We start from the raw sequence: 13,975 nt of genomic DNA on the forward strand, positions 1-13,975 counted from the left end.
CTTTAGCAGCTTTAATGCACAATATGTATCCACCACATTATGTGACACATTTATTTCCCTTACTGAACCGGAAATTAACCAAAACAATTCTACTTTATATATATATATATATATATATATATATATGGGCTTCACGGTGGCAGAGGGGTTAGTGTGTCTGCCTCACAATACAAAATTCCTGCAGTCCTGGGTTCAAATCCAGGCTTGGGATCTTTCTGTGTGGAGTTTGCATGTTCTCCCCGTGAATGCGTGGGTTCCCTCCGGGTACTCCGGCTTCCTCCCACCTCCAAAGACATGCAACTGGGGATAGGTTGATTGGCAACACTAAATGGTCCCTAGTGTGTGAATGTTGTCTGTCTATCTGTGTTGGCCCTGCGATGAGGTGGCGACTTGTCCAGGGTGTACCCTGCCTTCCGCCCGATTGTAGCTGAGATAGGCGCCAGCGCCCCCGAAAGGGAATAAGCGGTAGAAAATGGATGGAATTCTACTTTATTGCCAGTATGAATGTAAAATGAGTTTTAAATTTGATTGATTAAAAAGTCTTAAATTTGACTTGTTGGAACCGGCAGAAACCCTAATTACATATTAAATATAACAATAGGTTTGATTTGATGATATTGTATAGGATTTATATCAATATTGGCCAATACTCAAGGCTGCAATAATGGCATCGTATCGAATGTGAAAGAGTTGTACTGGGAAGGCCCCTAAAATGTACCCCTCTAACGTAGCTTGTGTAGTCCCTAAACATTTTTTCCATTTGATACAATATAGTTCTGTCATTTTTACCTGACATTCATTGTAAAACTTGCTCTCCTTATTAGTGTATCTCAGGGGTAGGTAACCTGCGGCTCTTTTGATGACTGCATCTGGCTCTCAGATAAATCTTAGTTGACATTGCTTAACAAGATAAGTAATGAATAATTCCGTTGGTAATCAGTGTTAAAAATAATGTTTAGAATATAAAACATTCTCATGCACTTTAATCCATGAATCCGTTTATTTATTATTGTTTAACTTCAGAATAAATCCATCCATCCATTTCCTACGGCTTATTCCCCTTGGGGTCGCGAGGGGCGCTGGTGCCTATCTCAGCTACAATCGGGCGGAAGGCAGGGTACACCCTGGACAAGTCGCCACGTCATCACAGGGCCAACACAGATAGACAGACAACATTCACACACTAGGGCCAATTTAGAGTTGCCAATCAACCTATCCTCAGGTGCATGTCTTTGGAGGTGGGAGGAAGCCGGAGTACCCGGAGGGAACCCACACATTCATGGGGAGAACATGCAAACTCTACACAGAAAGATCCCGAGCCCGAGATTGAACCCAGGACTACTCAGGACCTTCGTATTGTGAGGCAGATGCACTAACCCCTTTCACACCGTGCTGCCCCTTCAGAATAACAATGTTATTAAAAAGAATAAGCGACTTATTATACTCTAAAAATGTTGGTCTTACTTAAAAATGCACACATTTAGTTGTATTTAGTGTTATAAAAAATTGTACGGCTCTCACGGAAATACATTTTTAAATATTTGACTTTCATGGCTCTCAGCCAAAAAGGTTCCCGACCCCCGGTGTATCTCAACAACTTGTGTGTAAAAAAACATATATTTCTTTACAACATCACTCTATCATACCGTTGTGATGAATCATGATCTTTGTAAAAACCTATTTATATATCAGTGACGTTTCCTTGAGTGCAATGCCTACTTTGACAAGATAATACGGCAGAGGAATTATTCTCCAGATGGACCAATTTTTTGTTTGCAGCATTTGAACACAACTTAAAAAGAACAACTCAAAGATATTTGCTTCCTTCTTGCCAGCCCATCGCTTGTTTTGCATCGCCAGGTTGATGTTATTTTAGGATCAACAACACTAAAATTAAATTGTGTGATGCCGGGCATGATTGAGAGATTATATAACGGCACTGAACTGCTGCTTGTCTGATGCGTCTAAATAGCACGGCAATCATAAACTTCTGAACTCGGCTGGGCTTTTTGAACTCTTACTGAACCAAAGTTAAGGATTTACAACTCAACTTTTGAACGCCCTGAATAGATTAAGTGTTTCACAATTGGAGGACTGTTCTTTGTGTTCCCAGCACCTCTATGAAGACAAACTGAAAAAGACATAACTTCAACACACTAAAGTACCCGTCATGCCTTTCAATACAATTCTTATTGCATTGAAACAAACAAGATGAGATCAAAATAACAGCAACTTTGCTGGTGGCAGCCAAGTAACACACTTCATTGTGCCTCAAATGCTTCAAGACACAATCACTCCACAAACAGTTCGACAATGCTGATTTATTCCTGATGATGGATGAATCATTGTTATGACCAGTGTTATTGGAAATTACAAAACATTCACATTTAAACAGCCATACTAAAACAGAATGTTTTGATGTCGGGTTCAAAAAAGCAGTGGTTTCTTTTTATTAAGACATGGAACTTTTGTGTTTTATCCATCCATCCATCCATCCATCCATCATCTTCCGCTTATCCGAGGTCGGGTCGCGGGGGCAGCAGCCTAAGCAGGGAAGCCCAGACTTCCCTATCTCCAGCCACTTCGTCTAGCTCTTCCCGGGGGATCCCGAGGCGTTCCCAGGCCAGCCGGGAGACATAGTCTTCCCAACGTGTCCTGGGTCTTCCCCGTGGCCTCCTACCGGTTGGACGTGCCCTAAACACCTCCCTAGGGAGGCGTTCGGGTGGCATCCTGACCAGATGCCCGAACCACTTCATCTGGCTCCTCTTGATGTGGAGGAGCAGCGGCTTTACTTTGAGTTCCTCCCGGATGGCAGAGCTTCTCACCCTATCTCTAAGGGAGAGCCCCGCCACCCGACAGGAAACTCATTTCGGCCGCTTGTACCCGTGATCTTATCCTTTCGGTCATGACCCAAAGCTCATGACCATAGGTGAGGATGGGAACGTAGATCGACCGGTAAATTGAGAGCTTTGCCTTCCGGCTCAGCTCCTTCTTCAACACAACGGATCGATACAACGTCCGCATTACTGAAGACGCCGCACCGATCCGCCTGTCGATCTCACCATCCACTCCTCCCCCACTCGTGAACAAGACTCCTAGGTACTTGAACTCCTCCACTTGGGGCAGGGTCTCCTCCCCAACCCGGAGATGGCACTCCACCCTTTTCCGGGCGAGAACCATGGACTCGGACTTGGAGGTGCTGATTCTCATTCCGGTCGCTTCACACTCGGCTGCGAACCAATCCAGTGAGAGCTGAAGATCCCGGCCAGATGAAGCCATCAGGACTACATCATCTGCAAAAAGCAGAGACCTAATCCCATGGCTAACAAACCGGAACCCCTCAACGCCTTGACTGCGCCTAGAAATTCTGTCCATAGAACAGTCCACTGTCCACTTTTGTGTTTTAGATTATCTTTATTGCATCATTACACAACGTTTCCAGGACGAAACTCCCGGGAAATTTAAAATGGTAATTTAGTAAACTAAAAAGGCCGTATTGTCATGTGTTGCAATGCTAATATTTCATCATTGATATATAAACTATCAGACTGCGTGGTGGCTAGTAGTGGCTTTCAGTAGGACTTTAATACAGTACACTGATAAACATTTTAGTTCGTTTTAGCATAGTCAAACAGTATGAAAGTTGCTCACCAATAAATCTACATTTTAAATATGGGAATTGTGTTTACTGAAAAAAAAATCACCCCCCGCCCCCCAACAAATTAAAGTTTAATTGCTGAGTTTTATAAATCATTTAACTGCTTGGACAAAGGCAAAGTAGTTTTATGTTTTGCATTGTTTTTCTTTGCTGTGCAGAAAATCAACTGAACTGTGATGTTAAAACCTCAATTACGGTGCCCTTACACCCCCTGTTAGGACTGATGGTAGCGGTAAGTGAGGAATGTAATGTCCGTCAATATTAGAGATCATTAAAATAAGTCATCCTTGTTTAAATGGAATGTTGGTAACCTTTTCAATGTGTTTTGTCAACTTAGTAAAATGTAACTGTGAGATAGTTGCAAACAGTTCTGAAACTATTCCTCCCCTTCAAAATAACTAAAATGTATCTATTACTTTGAGACTTTATTCAAGTCAGCCTCTGTCAGAGGTCGAGGAAAGGCCTCATCGTGCAAACTGGTTTAAAGAAACCTCATCCTTTGAGACTCAGGATGCAATTTGCCTCAAACAGATCATTTGATAGTTCAGATCGCTTTCTGACTGGGATGCGTCACGTAACCTTACACAGCTCCTCAGGCCTGTGCGAGAATAAACCCACTTAGTGGTGAACAAGAGCAGAGTTTGAAGCAATCACACCCATTCATACATAGCAGAGGGATATGCACAGGTGTTCACTTAAAATGTGACCTAATACGAAATACTCATCTGTCATGGAGAACATTTTGCAAAAGAGTTTCAAGTAGAATGACTTCCTGTTAAAAGTATATTGTCAGTATTGAGCGAAAATGACAAAAGACGCCAAGTATGGTGGCAGAATGTCAGAACAATTTAGGACCCACAAAAGGAGGTGTGCCGGAGACAACAACAAGTCGGGTGACTTACGCCGCATTTGAGAAGGCTGGGAAATTGTACTAATGCTGCATTCCACACTGCTGAGAAGTAGGAAATGTTTAGTTGAATATTCCAAAAGACAAAATGGTGGCACTGTGACTAAACTCCAAAGTTTGACCCATAACACAGAAACATCTCAAATAATACGCTCTACAACACATCTGCTGTAACTTTGGAGTGATCGCTACAGAATTTGGCATGTCCTTCAAAGAGACTAATCTGAATAAGATTGGTTAAGAAAACATGGCTGTCGTCAACCAAAACGTCTTTGCAGGGACGCAGGTGGAACTTAGCAACTAATTGGCTGTAAATCATTGACCATTTGTCTACTGATTATAAAACTTGGAGGATAATTACAGTACAAGCATGCTTGCAGGTATTCCTATTCCTTTTCCGCATATGTCATTAGGGAATTAGTTTGGATTAATCGTGGAATCTAGTATCAGCAACAAAGAGAAGTTTAATTATACAGTGGAATCTCAACTAAAGAGTGGTCCCAACTTATGAGTATTTTCAGATAAGAGCTGTCTCTAAGCTAATTGTTTTATGCTTTTCAGTTGCAAGCAAACATGTGAGTTACAAACATCCATGCTGTTAGTTGACAGAGTAAATGCCATGGAAACCTCATAACAGCTGTCCAAAACATCTGGTCTTGCTCGCTAGCATTAAGAATAGCTAAAGTTGGACAGTTTGTTTATAAAGCATGGGAAGAAAGAAAGTCAGTGTGAAGGACAGTGCTTAGAAGAAATAAAATAAGGCGACGCTGCTGATGGTGTGCTTGACGAAGAAGTAGTTTGAAGGATATTGTGTAATAGTCCACTCTCCATGGTAAATGCTGTACATTACATTACTTCAAAAAAATACTGTAGTTATTTGTACTATATTTTATTGTATTGATACAATAGTTATCTAAAATTGTATTTTTCATTTTAAAAGGCATTCATCCATCCGTCCATGTCCTACCGCTTTTCCCTTTCGGGGTCGCATGGGGCAGGGGCTGGAGCCATGTTACATGCTAAAATTGTGCCGTTTTGGGGGAGGTGAGCGACATTTCAATTCATTTCAATGGGCGACATGGATTTAAGATAAAAATCTTGACTTAAGAGCTCTGTTAGAGAACCAATTAAGGTAGTATTTTTTTGTTGTTAAGCTTTAAAAATATATGTATATTTTAATTGAAATCTTTCATTTACATTGAGGCTTGATTTCATTATCGTTGTAAATTAGGGGTACATTGATGTTACAGAATGCAGATAATTCATAGACAGTAGGGGTGTAAGGATTAATCGATACATTTTTATCGCAATTTATTTTCCTTAGATTTAACTACATTGATCTGTTTTCAGCAAGTTTTTCTGTCAATAAGATAAGTATTGATCCAAATTTGTTTTAGAAGATAATTGATCAATTTTATCACTTCACATTCTCAACATTTTATCACTTCACATTCTCTACTGCTCCCTAGTGTTACCATATCTGAGTTATTGTGTAGAAATATGGGGAAACAACTACAAATGTGCGCTTCATTCACTAACTGTGTAACAAAAAAGAGCAATTAGAATAATACAAAACACTGGATATGGAGAACATACAAACCCTTTATGTATTAAATCACAATTATTGAAATTCAACGATTTGGTGCATTTGCAAACAGCTAAAATTATGTACAAAGCAAACTATAACCTGCTCCCCAAGAATGTACAACAATTATTTTCAACAAAAGAGGAAGAAAATAACCTTAGAGGAAAATGTCATTTAAAACATTTGTTTGCTCGTACAACATCTTTAGATATCAGTATGTGGTAGGGGTGTAACGGTACGAGTATTTGTATTGAACCGTTTCGGTACGGGGGTTTCTGTTCGGCACGAGGGAGTACCGAACGAGTTTGTAAGCAAAGGTCTTCACAAGCTGCTCTGCTTTCTGCCTCTGTCTCAGCAGCAAGCATTGTACCACCCACACAACCATCTGATTGGTTACATACAAAGACAATCAGCAGTGCGTATTCTGAGCGATGTAACAGCCAATCAGCAGTGTGTATTCAGAGCGATGTCACAGCAAATCAGCAGTGCGTGTACAGAGCGATGTAACAGCCAATCAGCAGTGTGTATTCAGAGCGATGTAACAGCAAATCAGCAGTGCGTGTACAGAGCGATGGAACAGCCAATCAGTAGTGCGTATTCAGAGTGCATGGAGTCAATGCTTCAGCGCCGAGCAGATATTCGTTTAGTAAGGGAGCAGCGGACTCTCCCCAAATTATACTAAACACTTCCAAGTCAAGTACTTTCTAGACCTTCTCGAAACTTAAACTGCAGCTCAGTTTGCTCGCAGTTCTGGCTTGAGGTGAAGGCTATTTAGCTTTTTAGCGTAACGTTAGCTCATTTTGCTCTGTGTGTGTGTGTGTGTGTGTGCACGTGTGTGCATGCGTGTGTGTGTGTGTGTGTGTGTTAGAGGCAGCAAAGCCCTGTCTGTCTGTTATTTCATTGAACTCCATGGTGTTCAGGGATGAATAGTCTCTCCTATTGCTTTTGTACTATTTTTTCAGCTATAGTTACATTAATCATTAGTAATGTAGCAGCCTAGTTTTGAATGGCAGGTTCCCTGCTATCACATGTTGATAAAAATATAAGATTTACATAATAAAAGTCAACTACAGGCTTCCCAAATGCTGTAATAAATTAAGCATGATGAGTTGACTTCAAACTGTTTAATGTTGCACTTTTTATATGATTTTTGATTTAATCAAAGCAACAACTAGAGGCAGTTTAATATGGATTAACGTGGGCAGAATTATTAGAGTGTTCCCAATGCTAAAAGGATAAAGCCATTGTTTACAAAATTTGGTAAATAAATAACCAAAAAATGTATATTTTGTTGTTTTCTTACCGTACCGAAAATGAACCGAACCGTGACCTCTAAACTGAGGTATGTACCAAACAGAAAATTTTGTGTACCTTTACACTCCTAGTATGTGGAATTAAATTATGGAATGGATTAACCAAAGAAATCAAACAAAGCACCAATATGATTCAGTTTAACAGACTGTTCAAACTACAAGTGTTCACAAAGTACACAGAAAAAGAATTATGATTAACATCTTGAACCCTTTTTTTAATTATTATTGAGACAAAGATTATTTATGTATTTAATATTTGTTTGCTCACTGTAGTATATTATTTATTTGTTCACTGTTCTGTTACAGAGATAAATAGTGATTTGTTGAAGTGTTTTATGGACTTGTAGTGAGTTTGTAGGTGCAGCAAAGACATGGAACCTAAACACTGTAAACTACCCAGTTGACTTGACTCCAACACGGATGCAGAGAGATGCACACTCACCTCTTTGTGGTCTTGATGTTCTCTGCGGTGACCTTCACTGACAGCCCCGCTTCTCCTGGCAAAGGGCACAGCGTAATGCGTGTTCCGTCCTTGCCCCACTGACCCCTGCAGCCCCTCCAGGAGTCGCATTAGCAGGATGTTCTCAGGGAGCTCCTCCACCGTCCTCACGTTGACAGGGGTTCTGCACTCCGGGCAGAACAGCTGCGAGTGTGCCGCCTCCTGCCTCTGCAAACAGGCCTTACAGAACGTGTGCTGGCAGGGCAGCACCTTGGCGGACATGTCCAGCTGCTCCGAACACAGGGGGCATTCCAGGAGGGCCGCAAGGGATGGGTCCTCCATTTGTTTTTATTGTGTTAGGGATTGGAGCTCCTCACACACCAAATCCACCATGCTGCAAGGTAAGTGGATGGATGTTAGGCAATGTTCACACAAACATAGATACTTGATAAACGCATTTAGGCCTCTTGTTCACACGCAGACTTTTGTCTTTAGAAACGCAGACTTTCACAAACGCTGGCCAAAGTGTAGAGTTCTAAAACTCTCCGCTTAGCGTTTGCATGTACACGGCACAAACGGAGACTTGTGATGACGACACGGTTGTACGCTGTCATTTCCAAACTGCCTTTAAACACACAGTAAGAGGACTTAATGTATGTTTAAACTAGGGTTGGGCGATATATCGATATACGCGATACATTGCGGGTTTGTCTCTGTGCGATATAAAAAATGGCTATATCGTAATATTCGAGTATAGGTTCTCACGCAGTTGTTTTTGGCTGCGGGCATTACACTACAGGCTCTTCCCACTCCTTCTTGTGTCTCCTTCTCACAGAATGTAAGCGCAGGTTCTTACCTACGTCACATACTGTCACATACGTATACGCCCTCGTCCAGCAGAGAGGTAGCAGCGTGCTAACGTTAGCCGTGATGCTAGCGGAGTGTTTTGAAGGTGCGAAAGAAGGTGCAAATCCGGTAATAAATGAAGGAAGAATTAATTCCCAAGAAAAACAGCAGGGGGTCCATCGTCTGGCAGTGGTTTGGCTTCAAGTGGGAATATGTCGAATAGACAACTTTAATTTGTCAACTGTGGGGCACAGGCGTTGCTTACAAAAATAGCATTACTGCTTATATGTAGCATCATGTGAAAAGTCACCTGCTAATAACTTTAATAAATACAGTTTTGGTAAATTGACTTAGTTGTGATTCCCTTCTCTGCATGAAAGTTTCAAATGAGCATACAGTATATTAACATAGAAACATAGAATAATTATCCTGCTGTGATTATATGTATCAAGTGTTCATTCAAGGCTGAGGCAAAATACCGAGGTATATAAAATACCGAGGTATATATCGTGCATCGCCATATGGCTTAAAAATATCGCGATATAAAAAAAAGGCCATATCGCCCAGCCCTAGTTTGAACGTAAACATGCTGCTCTTTTCACTCAACAGTAATAAAAAAGACAAGTCAAAAAGGGTTTGCGACACTCCTACTGGCGCTAATGACAGTCAGGTGTTTTGGATATGATGATGTGGAACCTCCACCTGATGGGACAACTTAGATAAGCAAGGCTTTTTGATCCGTGTCGTAACAAAAGGTGCAACATTAACTAATGTTTTTAGTCCTTGTTTAACGACAAATCATGAAGTGTTGCAATTTTATTTTTATAGATGGAGCCGGGCGCGTAAAAAGTGAGCAAGCAACTTTAATGTAGTGCCCTCCTTGTAGTGTGTACCGATGTTAAAGACAATATACACTTCATTACACATGTAATGTATCACTATACCCATGATTAAATGCTTTATAATTCCCTTAAACATGCAAAAGGGTTTCCTTGGCTCGTTAGCGCGTGTTGATTTTAGAAATAATGTACACTTCACTGCCCATGTAATTCATCAACATGTGTTGATTCTATGAGTTTTGTGTTTCAGCAGCACAGGCGTGCATTCGCTCTTCAATAATGTTCCCAGGACTCTGTATGTGCTGACTGGTTCTAAAGATAATGTACATGTCATTGTACAACTAAAGCTGATCAAAATAAACATAATAGGAGGTGTAATGCCACCAAGTCAGATATTGCTGCTTTTTTCAGGCTTTTGATTGAACAAAATGTGCATGACAGCAGGTGTATGTGTTTGTGTAACAGGCCTTTTCACTTTTTGGGCCATCCATTTCCCTTTATAAAGCATTACATGGATTTAATTATTTAAGATGTCAATAAACTTCCCAATCAATCAATCAATGTGTGTAGACATAGACAGTTTTGTCCCCAGCTTCTACCAACCTAGTCCCATCCGTTGTGTCCTTGAGCAAGACACTTCACCCTTGCTCCTGATGGGTCGTGGTTAGCACCTTGCATGGCAGCTCCCGCCATCAGTGTGTGTATGCGTGTGTGAATGGGTGAATGTGGAAATAGTGTCAAAGCGCTTTTTCCCTTTGGGGTCGCTGGTGCCTATCTCAGCTACAATCGGGCGGAAGGCGGGGTATATCCTGGACAAGTCACCACCTCATCGCAGGGCCAACACAGATAGACAGACAACATTCACACTCACATTCACACACTAGGAACCATTTAGTGTTGCCAATCAACCTATCCCCAGGTGCATGTCTTTGGAGGTGGGAGGAAGCCGGAGTACCCGGAGGGAACCCACGCAGTCACAGGGAGGACATGCAAACTCCAAAAGAAAGAGATATATATATATATATATATATATATATATATATATATATATATATATATATATATATATATATATATATATATATATATATATATATATATATATATATATATATATATATATATATATATATATATATATATATATATATATATATATATATATATATATATACATATATATATATATATACATATATATATACATACATACATACATATATACATACACATATATATATACATACATACATACATATATACATACATATATACATATTTACATACTAGGGCTGTGAATCTTCGGGTGTCCCACGATTCGATTCAATAATATATCGTTTTTTTTCGATTCGATTCTCAATTCAAAAACGGTATTTTTCGGATTCAAAACGATTCTGTATTCATTCAATACATAGATTTCAGCAGGATCTACCCCAGTCTGCTGACATGCAAAATGAGTAGTAGATTTAAAAAAATAAACTTTTATAATTGTAAAGGAAAATGTTTTATCAACTGATTGCAATAATGTAAATTTTAACTATTAAACAAACCAAAAATATGACTTACTTTATCTTTGTGAAAATATTGGACATAGTGTGTTGTCCAGCTTATGAGATGCCATGCAAGTGTAAGCCACTGTGACACTATTGTTCTTTTTTTTTTTTTTTTTACAAATGTCTAATGATAATGTCAATGAGGGATTTTTAATCACTGCTATTCTGAAATTATAACTAATATTGATACTGTTGTTGATAATATTCATTTTTGTTTCACTACTTTTGGTTTGTTCTGTGTGGTGTTTGTGTCTCCTCTCAATTGTTCGGTTTATTGCAGTTCTGAGTGTTGCTGGGTCAGGTTTGGTTTTGGAATTGGATTGCATTGTTATGGTATTGCTGTGTATTGTTTTGTTGGATTAATTTAAAAAAATAAAATAAAAAAATCGATTTTAAAAAAATGAGAATTGATTCTGAATCGCACAACGTAAACGATTCGATTCGTATTTGAATCGATTTTTCCCACACCCCTAATACCTTATATATGTATGTGTATGTATATATATATATATATATATATATATACATACATATATATACACACATACATACATATATATAATAATAATAATAATAATAATAATGGATTAGATTTATATTGCGCTTTTCTATTGTTAGATACTCGAAAAAAAAAATTGTTGCGGAGCAGTTAAATGAACACTTAGCGTCTAACAATCTATGTGAAACCTTTCAATCCGGTTTCAGGGCAAATCACTCGACGGAGACAGCCCTCGCAAAAATGACTAATGATCTATTGCTAACGATGGATTCTGATGCGTCATCTATGTTGCTGCTCCTCGATCTTAGCGCTGCTTTCGATACCGTCGATCATAATATTTTATTAGAACGTATCAAAACACGAATTGGTATGTCAGACTTAGCCCTGTCTTGGTTTAACTCTTATCTTACTGATAGGATGCAGTGCGTCTCCCATAACAATGTGACCTCGGACTACGTTAAGGTAACGTGTGGAGTTCCCCAGGGTTCGGTCCTTGGCCCTGCACTCTTCAGCATCTACATGCTGCCGCTAGGTGACATCATACGCAAATACGGTGTTAGCTTTCACTGTTATGCTGATGACACCCAACTCTACATGCCCCTAAAGCTGACCAACACGCCGGATTGTAGTCAGTTGGAGGCGTGTCTTAATGAAATTAAACAATGGATGTCCGCTAACTTTTTGCAACTCAACGCCAAAAAAACGGAAATGCTGATTATCGGTCCTGCTAGACACCGACCTCTATTTAATAATACAACTCTAACATTTGACAACCAAACAATTAAACAAGGCGACACGGTAAAGAATCTGGGTATTATCTTCGACCCAACTCTCTCCTTTGAGGCACACATTAAAAGCGTTACTAAAACGGCCTTCTTTCATCTCCGTAATATCGCTAAAATTCGCTCCATTCTGTCCACTAAAGACGCTGAGATCATTATCCATGCGTTTGTTACGTCTCGCCTCGACTACTGTAACGTATTATTTTCGGGTCTCCCCATGTCTAGCATTAAAAGATTACAGTTGGTACAAAATGCGGCTGCTAGACTTTTGACAAGAACAAGAAAGTTTGATCACATTACGCCTGTACTGTATATACCTTTATATACATATATACATACATATATACCTATACTGTATATACCTTTATATACATATATACATACATATATACCTATACTGTATATACCTTTATATACATATATACATACATATATACCTGTACTGGCTCACCTGCACTGGCTTCCTGTGCACTTAAGATGTGACTTTAAGGTTTTACTACTTACGTATAAAATACTACACGGTCTAGCTCCATCCTATCTTGCCGATTGTATTGTACCATATGTCCCGGCAAGAAATCTGCGTTCAAAGGACTCCGGCTTGTTAGTGATTCCCAAAGCCCAAAAAAAGTCTGCGGGCTATAGAGCGTTTTCCGTTCGGGCTCCAGTACTCTGGAATGCCCTCCCGGTAACAGTTCGAGATGCCACCTCAGTAGAAGCATTTAAGTCTCACCTTAAAACTCATTTGTATACTGTAGCCTTTAAATAGACTCCCTTTTTAGACCAGTTGATCTGCTGTTTCTTTTCTTTTTCTTCTATGTCCCACTCTCCCCTGTGGAGGGGGTCCGGTCCGATCCGGTGGCCATGTACTGCTCGCCTGTGTATCGGCTGGGGACATCTCTGCGCTGCTGGTCCGCCTACGCTTGGGATGGTTTCCTGCTGGCTCCGCTGTGAACGGGACTCTCGCTGCTGTGTCTTGGATCCTCTTTGGACTGGACTCTCGCGACTGTGTTGGATCCATTGTGGATTGAACTTTCACAGTATCATGTTAGACCCGCTCGACATCCATTGCTTTCCTCCTCTCTAAGGTTCTCATAGTCATCATTGTCACCGACGTCCCACTGGGTCATTATTGTCACCAATGTCCCACTGGGTGCGAGTTTTCCTACCGAGGATGTCGTGGTGGTTTGTGCAGCCCTTTGAGACACTAGTGATTTAGGGCTATATAAGTAAACATTGATTGATTGATGATTGATACTCAAAGGGCTCACAGAGAAGTGGGAACCCATCATTCATTCACACCTGGTGGTGGTAAGCTACATCTGTAGCCACAGCTGCCCTGGGGTAGACTGATGGAAGCGTGGCTGCCAGTTTGCGCCTACGGCCCCTCCGACCACCACCAATCATTCATTCATCATTCATTCACCGGTGTGAGCGGCACCGGGGGCAAAGGGTGAAGTGTCCTGCCCAAGGACACAACGGCAGCGATTTGGATGTCAATAGGCAGGGAGCGAACCTGCAACCCTCAGGTTTCTGGCATGGCCGCTCTACACACTA

The 13,975-nt window shown here is 40.4% G+C and overlaps 1 protein-coding gene across 4 annotated transcripts in view; it reads right to left on the minus strand.

Moving 5' to 3' along the window:
* Positions 1-13,975, minus strand: part of sh3rf2 (SH3 domain containing ring finger 2) — a 61,715-nt gene that overhangs the window by 44,372 nt on the left and 3,368 nt on the right. For all 4 annotated transcript variants that reach the window (XM_061899694.1, XM_061899697.1, XM_061899693.1 and 1 more), the window contains one exon: positions 7,906-8,296. In XM_061899694.1, coding sequence (XP_061755678.1) covers positions 7,906-8,244 — 339 coding nt within the window. In that variant the 5' untranslated portion in view covers positions 8,245-8,296. The remainder of the gene's footprint in view (positions 1-7,905; positions 8,297-13,975) is intronic.

Source organism: Nerophis ophidion, linkage group LG05 (assembly GCF_033978795.1).
Source record: "Nerophis ophidion isolate RoL-2023_Sa linkage group LG05, RoL_Noph_v1.0, whole genome shotgun sequence".
Lineage (NCBI taxonomy): Eukaryota > Metazoa > Chordata > Actinopteri > Syngnathiformes > Syngnathidae > Nerophis > Nerophis ophidion.